This window comes from Lindgomyces ingoldianus, assembly GCF_010093535.1.
Source record: "Lindgomyces ingoldianus strain ATCC 200398 unplaced genomic scaffold BDR25scaffold_59, whole genome shotgun sequence".
In the NCBI taxonomy this organism is placed as follows: Eukaryota; Fungi; Ascomycota; class Dothideomycetes; order Pleosporales; family Lindgomycetaceae; genus Lindgomyces; species Lindgomyces ingoldianus.
This window is the reverse complement of record NW_022985220.1, coordinates 159,919-173,938: the sequence shown is the minus strand read 5'-3', so window position 1 is coordinate 173,938 and position 14,020 is coordinate 159,919. Positions and strand designations below refer to the sequence as shown.

General features: G+C 48.7%; 7 protein-coding genes across 7 annotated transcripts; 3 read left to right on the top strand and 4 right to left on the bottom strand.

The window, feature by feature from the left end:
* Window positions 1-247: 247 nt before the first annotated feature.
* Window positions 248-1,309, bottom strand: BDR25DRAFT_319978 (uncharacterized protein; the record flags this gene model as incomplete). The annotated part of the gene is made up of 3 exons (XM_033691868.1): window positions 248-370; window positions 429-772; window positions 832-1,309. The coding sequence occupies 3 exons, from the start codon at window positions 1,307-1,309 to the stop codon at window positions 248-250; spliced, it is 945 nt and encodes a 314-aa protein (XP_033540302.1).
* Window positions 1,310-1,662: 353 nt separating this feature from the next.
* On the top strand, window positions 1,663-3,051 carry BDR25DRAFT_337835 (putative proteasome subunit alpha type-2). Its single transcript, XM_033693227.1, has 4 exons — window positions 1,663-1,829; window positions 1,887-1,906; window positions 1,980-2,030; window positions 2,081-3,051. The coding sequence occupies exons 1-4, from the start codon at window positions 1,786-1,788 to the stop codon at window positions 2,803-2,805; spliced, it is 840 nt and encodes a 279-aa protein (XP_033540301.1). The 5' UTR covers window positions 1,663-1,785; the 3' UTR covers window positions 2,806-3,051.
* A 216-nt stretch (window positions 3,052-3,267) lies between these two features.
* Window positions 3,268-8,025, top strand: BDR25DRAFT_297995 (dicer-like protein 2). The gene is made up of 6 exons (XM_033689043.1): window positions 3,268-3,461; window positions 3,507-3,555; window positions 3,611-3,863; window positions 3,913-4,066; window positions 4,111-5,205; window positions 5,339-8,025. The coding sequence occupies exons 1-6, from the start codon at window positions 3,301-3,303 to the stop codon at window positions 7,929-7,931; spliced, it is 4,305 nt and encodes a 1,434-aa protein (XP_033540300.1). The 5' UTR covers window positions 3,268-3,300; the 3' UTR covers window positions 7,932-8,025.
* Window positions 8,026-9,896: 1,871 nt separating this feature from the next.
* Window positions 9,897-10,603, bottom strand: BDR25DRAFT_190868 (uncharacterized protein; the record flags this gene model as incomplete). Its single annotated transcript, XM_033684280.1, has 2 exons — window positions 9,897-10,143; window positions 10,191-10,603. Coding segments are annotated over 2 exons (660 nt in total), but the record flags the coding sequence as incomplete, so codon positions are not given.
* Window positions 10,586-11,467, bottom strand: BDR25DRAFT_273065 (DUF1531-domain-containing protein; the record flags this gene model as incomplete). The annotated part of the gene is made up of 1 exon (XM_033687344.1): window positions 10,586-11,467. A coding segment is annotated over one exon (411 nt), but the record flags the coding sequence as incomplete, so codon positions are not given.
* Window positions 11,468-12,007: 540 nt separating this feature from the next.
* On the top strand, window positions 12,008-12,420 carry BDR25DRAFT_245734 (uncharacterized protein; the record flags this gene model as incomplete). The annotated part of the gene is made up of 2 exons (XM_033685899.1): window positions 12,008-12,128; window positions 12,188-12,420. Coding segments are annotated over 2 exons (354 nt in total), but the record flags the coding sequence as incomplete, so codon positions are not given.
* Window positions 12,421-12,619: 199 nt separating this feature from the next.
* On the bottom strand, window positions 12,620-13,746 carry BDR25DRAFT_307745 (uncharacterized protein). Its single transcript, XM_033690896.1, has one exon. It carries the CDS (start codon window positions 13,658-13,660, stop codon window positions 12,824-12,826), a length of 837 nt encoding a protein of 278 aa, XP_033540296.1. The 5' UTR covers window positions 13,661-13,746; the 3' UTR covers window positions 12,620-12,823.
* Window positions 13,747-14,020: the final 274 nt, after the last annotated feature.

Sequence of the window (14,020 nt, the reverse complement as noted above, 5' to 3'; positions counted from 1 at the left end):
TTACACCAGACCGAGATGTCCAAATGGCCGTCGCACCACTCACCAATAGCAATTGCACAGAACGCACGACATGCTAAGGAGTCATGGGCGGTTTGATCTACGCACGATAGACTGATTGACATGATACTGACAAACCATGGCAACTCAAAGATGTGCGGACGGAGAGTAAAGTTTCCAAATGGTCCACGGGGAAACAATAAATGAATCTATCTGGCAATATTGGTGCAAGCGTGGGATCAAATTAGACTTAAGTCGGAGGAGCTTGGTTATCCTCATCGTCATCGTCAACGTCGCCTTGAACGTCTATGATTTTCTCGCCAGCTTTCTCCAGCGTACGGCGACTCCAAGCTCGAGTGCCCTTGAATATAGCCTACTTATGTTAGATACTGTTTTGAATCATTAGCAAGAGGATGTGAGTTGATGCGTACCACCAAGAACGTTAATACGCCAATCAGAATGATAATCCAACTGATTTGCTCGTACCGGTCACGACCAGTATTCCTACCTCTGCCTCCCCCAAGTCTAAGGTAGGAGAATGGACTTGCGAAGAGGACTTTCAAAAACCCAATGACACCCATACTCGTGAATCCCTTAAGAAAGTGCTCCGTCCACCCTGATGGTTCATCGTCTTCGTAGTAATACTGCTCTGAGCTTGACCACGGCGTTAAGTAGCTCCACGGATCAAGGTACATGTTGATGATTGGATCTGCGACAAAACCAAGCAAAAAGACAGTCATGATCAAGATCACACTCGTGAGCATGACTTGAGCGGCTTGAGGGTACTATTAGTATAGCTAAGGACATTAGAATAAGAGAGGACGTTCTACTCACCGGCGCTTGCAATGGACCTTCCCCATCCTAACCGAGCAAGGCGGTAACGAAAGCCACAGGTCGGACATTGCCAGTAGTTTCGACGCCCATAGCTAGGATCTGCGTGACGCCAAGATTGCAGGCAATTCTCGTGGACGAATTTCGCTGACCCCTTACATAAGCATGGCCGTATAAGGCGACCTCCCTGGTCCTCATAAGTGACATTAGGAGTAGATTGAAAAAAGCCCGGCAGGTTCTCGGAGGGGACATTGTAGGTAGGCTGCACAGTTTCGAGACATATTCGGCATTGCCGAGGTGGCCAGTACCTACGTCTCGAAGACTGCGTGCCTTGTCTCGCCTGTGGAGTTTCGCCGGTAGTTGAGGATGTGGGGGAAGGGGGTGGATCCTGACTAGAATTCTGGGCCTCATCCGAGGTTTCCTTTGGAACGTCATCTGGCCAGTACCATCCGGGCATGGCTTGGAATCCGGAGGAAGGCATTCTACTTGAATATTGTGTGAAAAGAGAGGTATCTCTGATGAAATTTACATGGAGTTTGCAGGCAAATGGAAAATAATCAATTGTGAAAGGGTAAATCAAGAGCTCGCAGTAACCAAAGCTCTGACCTGAGCAAAGGTGACCTGGAGAGCAAAAGCCGAATTTAAGTCGCTATGATGCACCACAGGCTGCTCAAGAGGCAACGTTGGAGACACAGTGAGGTGACAAAGGAACGAAGAAAGTTCAAAGGCGACTTCGAATTTGAGGTTGAAAGCCACCTGGCCAAAGCTTTAGTCATGTGACTGAGATATAGGCTTGGCGGACCGCGTCTGCGAGCTTGCCTAGAGGAAGCTCCAGCTCCATTTGCGTTTAGAAATCCTCACCTTAACCCTAACGCCTCAATAACCTCTCCTTCCCCCACAAAACTTCCACCCAACCCCTCCTTTACCCCCACCGTCCTCGCTGCCTCGAATTCCGCCATGGCTGACCGTTACTCATTCTCCCTCACCACCTTCTCCCCAAGGTAAATAGACGGACTTTCCTGCTCGCATCTTTCTTTCACCTGCTAACGGACATGTAGTGGAAAGCTCGTGCAGATAGGTACGCTTCACCTGTCGCTCTTCTCACTAGAGTGCTCGATGTGACGTCCAGGCTCTCACTGACCGCGTTATAGAATACGCCTTGAATGCCGTCAACCAGGGTGTCACCTCTCTAGGTATCAAAGGTTCTGACTCCCCCAAACATTTAATTACGGCATGCACTTACAAGTATCAGCTACTAATGGCATCGTCCTCGCAACCGAGAAGAAGTCCTCATCGCCGCTTATCGACTCCCAATCTTCTTCCAAGGTCAGCCTCATAACACCCAACATTGGAATGGTCTACTCAGGAATGGGTCCGGACTACCGAGTTCTCGTCGACAAGGCCCGCAAGGTATCGCACACCGGCTACAAGCGCGTCTACAACGAGTACCCACCCACGAGGATATTGGTGCAGGACGTTGCTCGCGTAATGCAAGAGGCTACCCAATCAGGTGGTGTGCGTCCCTACGGAGTCAGTCTCCTAATAGCAGGTTGGGATGATGGCATTGAGCCTGAGACTGAGAGCAAGGAAGCCGAAGCAGCAGATCCGGAGAAGAAGAAGCCCACCGGCAAGACGGGCGGCATCCTCAAGGGCGGTCCAAGTTTGTACCAGGTCGATCCTAGCGGTAGCTATTTCCCATGGAAGGCGACGGCGATCGGTAAGAGCGCGACTAGTGCGAAGACGTTCCTTGAAAAGAGGTATACGGAAGGATTGGAGCTAGAAGACGCCATCCACATCGCTCTCCTTACGCTAAAGGAGACGATAGAAGGCGAGATGAATGGCGAGACAGTAGAGATTGGCATTGTCGGCCCACCAGAGGAAAGGTTACTTGGGTTCGAGGGAGTGGAGGGAGCCCAAGGCCCAAGGTTCAGGAAGCTGAGCCCGCAAGAAGTTGAGGATTACTTGACGAATCTGTAGGGCGGGACATCCGCAGCGGTATAAGTGGTACTATTTGGTAACTCATCAAGCTCAATAGAGTGGCTCTGGCGTCGACAAAAGTCTGTCCTTGGACCGTCATCATAATTTCGGAAATGCGTGACTATGAGGTCTCCGTAGACTTCACTTCCGTGGTGGTCACACGATCAAATGGAGGGTGAAAATGGAGGCTTCGTAGAAACGGCTTCGCGTTTCCAACGTGGTATTTGATAGATCAATTTTATTATCAACGACAAGAGGAATTCTAACTTGTTATAAGTCTTCTAAAGGCTAAACTTTACACTATGATAAAATTTTAGCAACCAAGAAGACAACAGACTTAAACTATGGGTGTATGGTTAAGAACTGGAGCAATTTGACCTTTCCAAATGTGGTTAGCGCAGGATTGGCTTTACCCTTGCAGTCGTTGCGCGACCCTTTGTCCTCCACAATCTTCATCCCATTCTACAATCATGACTTTTACTCTCGCCACCAACCATGTCTACTGATGAGGAGCCTCTTGACGGTGGAGCCACTGTCATTGCAGGATTAGATGGAGAATCCTTTCGTCTCCGGTCGTATCAGGCTGAGATGGTGGAGGAGAGCCTGAAAGCTAATATCATCGTTGCAATGGACACTGGAAGTGGCAAAACACACATGTAAGTATTCTTTATATATATATAATAGAGCTGATTGTCTTACAGAGCTCTTGCACGAGCTGTTGCAGAATTGGAACTCTGTGATCCCAACCAAGTGCGGATGACTTCATTCTTCAACTTAGTCTTCTGTCTTTCTAATTATAACCTAGCTAGTCTGGTTTCTAGCCCCTACTGTCACTCTGTGTAATCAACAACTCCAGGCTTTTCAGTCACATCTTCCTGCTTATGGAATCCAAGCACTAACTGGGAACGACGGTGTCGAGCATTGGAGTGACCAGAATACTTGGGATTCGGCGCTAAAGAATACTCGAATTGTCCTCTCCACCCATCAAGTGCTTCTGGATGCCCTCACCCACGCTTTTATTACGATGAACAGGCTTGCTTTGATAATATTTGATGAGGGTAAGGTGCCCTCAGTTTTGCAAGGATGGTGCTGTTAATTTTAGTCCAGCTCACCATTGTTCAAAAAATCATCCAGCTAGCCGTATCATGTCTCAATTCTATAAACCTCTCTTACAAAGGAATAGAAGTGTTCATATTCCAAGGATTCTTGGCCTGAGCGCGAGTCCAGTCATGGGTGCAAGAGCAAGCAGCAGTGACCTCGAGTAAGTCTTTACCTTCGACAACAACGTCAAGCTTACCGAGAAAGGAAAATCGAAGCAAACATGAATTCGATTGCTAAGTCGCCCAAGATACATCGATCAGAACTACTGCGATTCGTGCACCGTCCAGAGCTCATCCGAATTCCATATCCTGCGCTTCCTCCTTCGTCTGCGACTTCTACCCTTCTTTCTGCCCTAGAAAAAGCGTACTATGAGTACGACATGAAATCTGATCCTTATGTGGCGGATCTATTGGAGAAGAAAATTCAAGGAGTTCAGAGCTCAATCAGACAATTGGATCGAGTTATCACGGCAAAAAACCCATACTGTCGACAGCAGCTAAAGACAATGGTTTCTAAGGGAAAAGCTATGATGGATGAATTAGGTTCCTCTCCCACAGAATGGTATTTACAGCAGTGCATATCCAAGTTTCAAAGAACGGCTCAGAGCTCCAGCTATCAACTCCTGTTAGACTGGTCCAGCCAGGAAAAGCGGCATCTGTGCGACATCTTCAAGAGAATGTCTGTGTCCCAAGATCCAGATTCTATGTCTATCTCGCTGGATCACATTTCCCCAAAAGTCGACGCGCTAGTCGATGTCCTTGAATCAGAAGCAAGTCCCGAGTTCACTGGTCTCGTCTTTGTAGAACAACGGGTTTGGGTCTCCGCCTTAGCTGAAATACTGTCCCTACACCCTCGTACAGCCCCCTTATTTAACATTGGCACCTTCGTTGGGACTTCGATCTCATCGAAGCGGAAGACGAATGTAGCCGACCTCGCGGAACCCTTAAACCAACAAAATACCTTAGATGAATTTCGTGCTAGGAGGATAAACCTCATTCTTGCAACAAGTGTCCTTGAGGAAGGCATCGATGTATCAAGCTGTCACCTCGTGATCTGCTTCGAGCGCCCGAAGGATCTCAAATCCTTTGTTCAGCGCCGAGGTCGTGCAAGAAAGCAAGAGTCCAAGTACATTATTTTTGTTCCCGAGGCTGGCTCTCACCGATCGCCGGCAACTTGGGAGGCCATGGAAGAAGAGATGAAAGCGGCTTACCTCAATGATTTGCGAAAAATCGAAGTTGCCAAAGAAAGGGAACTGTATCCTGAGGATAGCTCGCTCTTATATCAAGTACCTTCCACTGGGTAAGTGTTTACTCTTTGTCTAAGCTCCGTGGGACTCCATCACGACCTCCCCTTGATCCTCGGTTATTGAGCAACCTGCTTGCCAAATATGATTGAGAGATTTCATATATTCGGAATTGGGCTAACAAATTAGTGCTCTTTTGACTCTCGACAATGCTTCACAACATCTCCATCACTTCTGCGCTCTTCTCGGAGCCGGTCCATACATCGATCTACGACCCCAGTTTACACTCGATGAACTAGCTGATAGCAGGATAATGGCCAAAGTCACTCTTCCCATATCAGTTCATCCCGCTGTCAGAACTGCCAGAAGTTCAGAGAGCTGGTTGACGGAACGGAACGCTAAGAATGATGCAGCATTCCAAGCCTACAAGGCATTGCATTTGGCCGGTCTTGTGAATGACAACCTCCTCCCTTCTCGTGAGAAAGAAGGCGATGACCACGAATTTAGCATACTAGACCACACTCCTTCTGTAGTTGAAGTATCACCAGCCTTAGATCCTTGGGTATCTGTTGCAAAACAGCAGCTTCAGAACCCTCGAGCGTATCACAGAGTTCTACTCAAGCTTACGGCGATTGGTGAGCAGTCATTGCACATGTTGCTCTTAATGCCTTACCAGATGCCCCAAATTCCTGATATCGTGTTACACTGGAATGATAAGAAGCGATACTCAGTAGAAAGCTCTCCGTTCTCGCCAACGATACTAACTGACGAAGAAATAACCACCATGCGCGCCATCACTCGAAATCTTCTTCACTCTGCATTCCCGGGACGGATGACAGAGGAAAGGGATGATTTCTTGTGGCTCTTTGTTCCCAATGAACCTGGCAGTCGAATCTTGAACCACGACCGACTTCACCAGTTTAACATCAGCACTACCGGGCATCACTCAGCGTCAGATCTTATTCAGAAAGGAGACCATGAAGTTTCGAACTGGGGCTTGGTGAATCTTCAAGGCGATGCGAGAAAGTATATGCTCAAAAACATCAGCAATGGCTTAACGGATCCCTCCTTAGCAGACAACTTTGGTTCACAATTGCAAGTGATTCGTGCTCCTAAACGACGCGACTTCTTGCATCCACTCTACGGTCAGAATCCCGAAAACGTGGCCTATACCAGACTCGAATGGGTCAATACTGCAGATTGCGCTGTCGACAAACTTCCAGCCTCTTACTCAATCTTTGCATTATTCATACCATCAATCCTACACCAGTACGAAATCTACATGACCACAGAGATACTCCGAACAACCTTGCTCAAACCGCTATCATTCGACTCCTCTCGTCTCTCCCTCCTCCTCACAGCAACCACAGCCTCCAGCACAAGCGAGTCAGACAACTACCAACGCCTCGAATTCCTTGGTGACTGCATCCTTAAATTCATTGCATCGGTGCATGTCATGGCCGCGAACCTCACCTGGCCCGAAAGCTGGCTAACCAGCAAGAAAGGTAAAATCGTCTCCAACGGCTTCCTAGCCCGAGCAACACTAGCAGCTGGCCTCGACAAATTCATCATCACCAAGCAATTCACGGGCGCGAGGTGGCAGCCGCGATATGCGGAAGACGTGTTGAAGCAAGAAGCATCGAATGAGAATAAATCAAGTTCGAAGCGGCTGGCTGACGTTGTCGAATCCCTTCTCGGTGCTTCGTATCTTGAAGGTGGGTTCGACAAGGCGCTGGTATGTGCGCAGACACTGCTGCCGTTGGAAAACTGGACGCCCATTCCAGACGCAAATGCCATTCTGTTCTCTGCCGCACCATGTGGAATCGAGATCAACAGTCTTTCAACCCTAGAGAAACTCATTGGATACACGTTTGTCAAGAAAATGCTTCTTCTGGAAGCAATGACACATGCCTCATATACAGGACAGATCGCTAGTTGCTCATACGAACGGCTGGAATTCCTCGGCGATGCAGTGCTGGATTATATCATTTCTAAACGACTTTTCGCACACAAACCGGAACTTTCGCATCAGACGATGCACTCAATCCGCGCATCCCTGGTAAATGCAGCATTCCTCGCATTCCGCATGTTCGACACTACGGTGTGCGAGGAAATGACAAACAAGCAAACTTTCGAGCCAGAAACCGTGCATAGAGCCCTGTGGCAGTTTCTCCGACATAACAATCCTCAGCTTCTAGTATCGCAGGCTAAGGCAAGAGCACAGCATCAAGAGGCAAGAGAACAGGTTGAAAGGGCGTTGAGACATGAGAGCAAGTTCCCGTGGCATATTTTTGCGCAGCTAGATGCACCAAAGTCTTTGTCAGATATTGTGGAGAGTGTTATTGGAGCAGTTTATATTGATAGTAAAGGTGATGTCGAAGCCTGTGAGTACTTTGTTAGAAGGTTGGGGATTTTGGAGAATTTGGATAGGATTTTGAGAGATGAAGTTGACTGTTTGCATCCGAAAGAACGGTTAGGTCATTTAGCTGTGGAGAAGAGTGTGCAGTATGTCAACGTCGATGAAAATGAGGATACAGAGGGGGAGGGAAACGCGGATTTGGAGAACAGGGGGCGGAGGTACAGATGCCAAGTAAAGATTGGTGGACAGGATGTTGGAGGCGTGGTGGAGGGATTAAAGAAGCTTAATGCGGAGACCATCGCGGCATGGAAGGCGGTGAGGATTATTGAAGGGGTGGATGATGTAGCGATGAGCACGTGTAGTGATGAGGAGTGGCATGATGCCGAGGACGGTGGGGGTGTGGCTTTGGAGGATGATTGGTAAATGGACAGGGGGGAAGTATGAGAGTCTTTGGTATAGTCTGAAATTTTGGAGTGTGTTTCTGGCTTCTTGGTAGTGAGATAATGATGAATTATGACCAAATGCTCTCATATAATCGAAGTATTAATTTCCTCACTACCCAAAGAATGAATGCAAAAGCCGAGCGATTTTCTAACCTACCTAGCCACCACCTCGCTTTAACCCCCCAACAGTATCCCCCTTCCTACGTCCTTGCTCACAGCTTCCTTACATACTGATCATCGAGATAATATCCTACTAGGACCAATGGACAATCCACCCTCTTCATCTTGCCTCGTCCGAAGCTAACTCCAATATCGTCTTTCGAGGGCCAATTCTTATCCTATCTGCTGTTAAGCCCAAGATTCTTGTTATTAATGGTCTTTAGTCCTGGCCAGTCTATTGTGACGCCTGGAGGTACGACAGGTCCGGGGGCCGTGATGTATGAAAGGATGGAGACAGTGGTGTTACGGTTGTAACTAGGGAGGAATACGGGGTCGGTGTTGTCGTCATCGTCCTCGCCAGAGTGGGAGTCGGCGCAGCCTTCGTAGTCTGGGTCTGGGTCTGAATCTGAATCGTAGGAATTAGTCCTGTTCTGAGTCTGGCCTCTGCATTCTGGTTGATGAGCGTCCCCCAGCCCCTCGTCGTTGACAGTATCCGTCCCCTGACATCTCTCTTACTACTGTCCTGTACAGGACTAGGATCAAAGGTTATTCCTTCCGCTATATCTCTCAAAGGGCGGCCTGTCCACTTGTCGCTTCCATGTTGTCCGCACGTGTGGGACTGCGTCGCAATCTTACATAAAAATGTCCCTAGATGACATGGTAGGAAGTGATTCGGATCCCTCGCTGCACGCGTAATAAGACAAGCATTCCCGATATCAGGTGGAGACTGTGGCTTAGCGGGAAGAAGTTGCTTAGGAGTCTGCTTAGGCGGCACCGGTATTGGCTGCGCTGGAGTAATCTCATGTGCTGTAAACGTAGGTCCATCACTACAACTCGCTGTAACCGTCGTCCAAATTGTATATATATCCGGACTGGCGTCCCACGACGTCTTGCGTATTCCCTTGCCGTGCTTTCCCCAAGGATTCTTCTTTAGCCATCCATCGGGTAATTGTGGGAAGGTTGTCGTATAAGTCAGTTTTGTGCACGTCCGCGTACAGGGATTGACCTTCACGCAACGACTTGGGGAAGTGCATCCTCGACAGTTCCATTGCGGGGCTTCGCAGTCTGAGGCCAAGTTGTTGCTTGGGATGCTCGGGGTTGATTGGAGTGGTGTGTGCTGCGTGTGCCATTCTGCGTTGGGTCGAGCGTAGACGGTTACGGGAGAGAGGGAGGTGCATTCGGATGGATTCGTGGGCGAGGCGTGGTGGTTGTGGAATTCATCTCCTTCTGAAGAGAAGTTGTCGAGCTTCGTATCCCTTGACTTAGAGGATGGCCGATTGTAAGTACGAAACGTCATATCGTCGTTGTTGTGATGCTTATCCCCTTTCTGTTTGTCAGAATCATGCTTCGATGACTCTTTGCTATTCCTAGTTGATGGGGGCACTTCATCCATATCGTGTGGAGATGAGTCTGGAGAATTGCTGTCGGTGGACAATGGTTTGACATCGCCCTCACCAGGGCCCTTGCTACTTTTATTAGATTGAACGCCGGGTTGAGGGGAATCTTGTCCGTAAAATCCGGGACCCCATTGTCTGTCGGTGGCATTGGTGCAATCCCTTGGCGTAGCACTAGTTTGATCGGGAACGGTTGACTTCTGGCTGCTGTCGTCGTCGTGCCATTGTGCGTTGTCATCACCTCCTAGGCGTGTAGTCGAGGATGAAGAATCTGAGTTCGAAGGTGGCGATGAGGATAGCGATGAATTATCGACGGCTAAACTCTTCCCAATCCCATTACACTCGACTATCTCAGTAGTCGCAGTAGCATCAGAAGCACCGAGCCTATCTGCGTAGACGACATCATCTCCAGGGTCAGGGGACACCGCGACTACGATCTCTTTTGTCCTGCAATCGTTGACACCCTTCAGATTCGCAACTAATAGACTAGGAAGCATAGAAAGAGCAGTCTGAACACTATTCGAGGCTTCCGAGTCCGAGGGGTCCTCGACATCCCTTTTCTTCTTCAATTCCTGAGCTCCAACAATATCAACAACTGCACAATGCATGTACATCGCTCTATTCCCAACTCTATTGGACCTAGATCCCGTCAGTCATCTTCTCAATCTAAAAACAATTTCACTCACCAGGTCCAACCCAGCAAACACCGTGCGCTCTCCGCGCTGTCCGGAATCTTAAAATTGTACTTTCCCCTCACGGGGCAGCCTCCGATAATCGATTTGAGGACTTGGAAATGTACGCCATTATCACAGGACAGGGCAATCTGACAGGACCCCCGTCCATGCGTTGCTCCACCTTTTAATTCCAGCTCATAAATCTCTCCGGCACAGTATGTCGCAACTGGCGTCAATGGAGTGTTCCATTGATACCCTTTGCATGAGAAGTCGCTCCCATCCTCGTGCAGAGGCTTGAGCATGTCGTAGTCTTTCAGTTCCTTGGTTCCCTTGCTATTGGGGTCTTGAAGTGGATATAGCTTTCTCACTTTTATCTGAGAGAATGCCCCGGAAATGCATAGTGAGATGATGCATAATGAATACAAGAGATGGGTACGTGCCATGGTGGAAGCCACAGAGAGATATGATACAAAGGGGGTGTGGAGATACGGGATTGAAAGTTTATACAAATGCGAGAACGAAGGCGTGTTGTCAGATGGTGTGCTTGCCAAATTCGATGGAGAGAACGCGATATTGGAAGGAGTGGTAGAGATGAAGAGACTGCATGCGAAAGTTCAAAATGAAAGACCATTGAGACATCATGCAAGACTAAAGAGACACAATGGCATAAAATGATCCACCCTTCGTTAGAATAATTCATCTTTCTCGAATAGCATGGGGATATTGTTCGATGTTGCGTCGCCAGATTCCTCAACCACAACATTAAGTGACTGCCGTTCCAGCAAAATTGGCCCGTTTAGGAAAAAGTTCGCGAAGCTTGTGGAATGAATACTGTTCCATTCGCATGTGTCCAAGAATAACCGTTAAACACGAGGCATCTAGTCCACCAAAAACTCTTCAATATCCTTATCATCTTCAGCCTCCGCTTCCTCCCTGAGTCTCTGCTCCTCCTTCGCCAGAGCATCCCTGATGAACTTCCGTTGCCGTACCCTAGCATTCCTCCCCCATTCTCCAGGCTTGGGTTCGTATCCCTCATCTTCCTCATCGCTGTCTTCAAGTCCCGGTATCTCGACCTTTCCTCTCAATTCGTTGGGATGAATCTCTCCGTGGTCTGCTGAGTCCTTCTCGTGTGCTTTCGTCTGCAGCTTCGCGCCGAGCTTGATGATGTAGGGCCTAAGGAGGCAGTATGCACCTATTATGATGACAAGTCGGATGTAGTCTTTCAGTCGCAGCTCTGCGAAGGCATTGGATGTGTTCCGCGTGAAGTTGTTGCCCCAGGTGGAAAGGAGCTCGGGGATGCGCTGTCGGTTGTTTGGAGCCGCCATTGCGCAAGAGTTGTTCCAAGTATTGTTAGAATTAAATGAGGGATGCGGAAGACGAGTGAAAGGCGTTCGAGCTCGTTTTGTATGTGTTGCGGGATTAAGAGATCTGGGATGCGGGTTTTTATTTTTTTTTTAAATTTTTTTCTACTTCCGGTCGCAAATGGATGGCAGCCGCTCAGTCCGGTCGAGAGTTACTAGACAATGGGATAAAGCTAGAAACACTCGATTTTTAGCGTTCAAACCCAGGCATATGTGGGAAAGTGAAAGTCAATGAATGTCTCCAACCGTCTCAAACATCACCACGCCAAGAAAAGCATGGGAACCCAATCGGTAGAACTTCGGCTAGACGCGCTGCGCGTCTTTGACATTCACTCCTCCGCTGGTTCAACTCTGACCGCAATTCTGTCTCTACGTCAAGAAAAATGGCGTCTAATGCAGCCGAAGAAAAAGAAGAAGTAGGTTAGTCCTTCCAACCTTCTCGCGCCATTACTAATATCTCTCCAGGGACTCAAGGCCGCCCTCTGGTACGCAATCGGCCAATACGTCGACGAAGAATGCCTCCAAAAGAACCTCAATGCAACGCCACAGTTCATCGGCGCATTGACGGAACTTGTGTATACCCAAATCCGTAGATACTATCTCATCCTCCATACAGTACATTGAGGATATCTAATGAAAATGGTGCAGTCAACACTTCCCGCGACTTGGAGATGTTCTCGAAGCACGCAGGCCGAAAGGTCATCAACATGGATGATGTGTTACTTCTTGGGAGGCGAAATGATGCGTTACTGGAGATTCTTGGGAAGAAGATGCAACATTTGAGGGCAGAAGAAGGAAGGACTGGAGTTGGAGAGGGGAAGGCGAGAGGACGGCCGCCTGGTAAAGGGACGAGCAGAGGCAAAGGCATGGCGAAGCAATAGAATGCTCTACCTGCTATAGATGGATTAAGGCGTTTTGGCGTCTCTGACACCTAGGTCCGTGAACAGGGATAGTTCGGTATGTTGATACGATACATTTGCAAGCTGATTTCCTTCAACATTGAAAACCGATCGGCAGTGTGTTTTAAGCAGTCACAGTATGAGGTACGAAAGCTTAGCTAACGGCTCTTGTTTTTAGGTGTGTTTTTAGGTTTATGTTCTTGCATAATATTGCTTATGACCCTTCCATCCAATGTGGTCAGCACTCCTTCAAAACCATCAGCAATTCCACTTCGTCTCCTGGTATAATGCATATTACACGTAAAAGAACAAGAAAGAATTTCGTCTGATTTCGAGTACTCAATTTGCAACCAATCTACTCCTTATTCCTATCCCATTTTCGACTTCAGTAATTGGTGGCTGGGGTGGCGTTGTAGGTGCCCGTGGGAGCGGTATGATAACCTCCGTGAAGCGGTTTGTTCGGGTTCTCGTAGCCAGCCGAGTGTGGAGCCATAGTCGAGCCTGTATAGGCAGTATCATGGGAAGGACGGGTATCGTGAACTCCGGGAGCAAGGGTGCCGGTGGCGGGAACAGCACCGACCATTTCGGGGTCACGGAGACCACCTCGGTTCTTGCGGCGGCGCTGCCAGAAGCGGACGCCGGTTCCACGAGTATAGTTGTTGGCAGGGCTTGGGCCAAACCGCTTCTCCTTCTTATGTTTACGGCCAAGCGCAAGTTGGACGAGAGCTGAAATGAGGAAAAGAATAGCCCCTAGGATGGATACAGCAAAACAGGCAGAGTTCAAACGACATGCGGTCCCGAGTGACGCAGCGTAGGTCACCTGATCGCCCTGGTTGTTGCTCCTAAAGCCCTGCTTGTCGTGCGAGTTTCCGCTGCCAAGTGGAGTATTAACATTACCGCTACAGCTGTGTGCGCCATTGCGGGTCAAGATAGCGAGCGCTACGAAAGCAGCGCAGAATAGAAGGTCGAAGACGATTCCCAGGAATGCGAAGAAGATCTTCCCGCCTAGACAGCATGTGAGCAGTACGGCGAAGATGGTGTATAAAACGGCGGCCCCGCTTATGCCCTCAACAGCCTTTGACCATGTGGAGATGGGAAGGTTTCGATCTGCGAGTACAGAAAGGAAGTAGCTGTAAATTCCCAGTATGATGCCAGCACAACAGAATTCGATGGCATAGAGGAAGGTCTGGAACAGCTTCAAAGCCGCTCCACCAAAAGCCATGTTGAGAGTGATCCAAAAAAAAGTTGAGAGGGAGATGATAGGCAACGAGGTGGAAAAGTAGATTGTTGGAGGAAAGCTGCTCTAGGATGTAATGACGATCTGTCTTTGTTGACGCCGCACAGGGAGGATTCTTAAAGTACCTGGGCCGATGACGCAGCCTTGCAATTGCTTCGGCGGAACAAGGAACGAGTGGCTTGTGCGCGCCTCTACGTCATTGCTCCGATGCTCGCTTAGCCTCCAACCAACAGCACCTGATCTTTTCACTGCGACCCTTGCTCGTCACTCTTCGAAGGCGATTTACACTGCAGCCAAGTATCGTTATTGTCACCCTTCCCGAATTTTCAATTGAGTTGCCTTCTC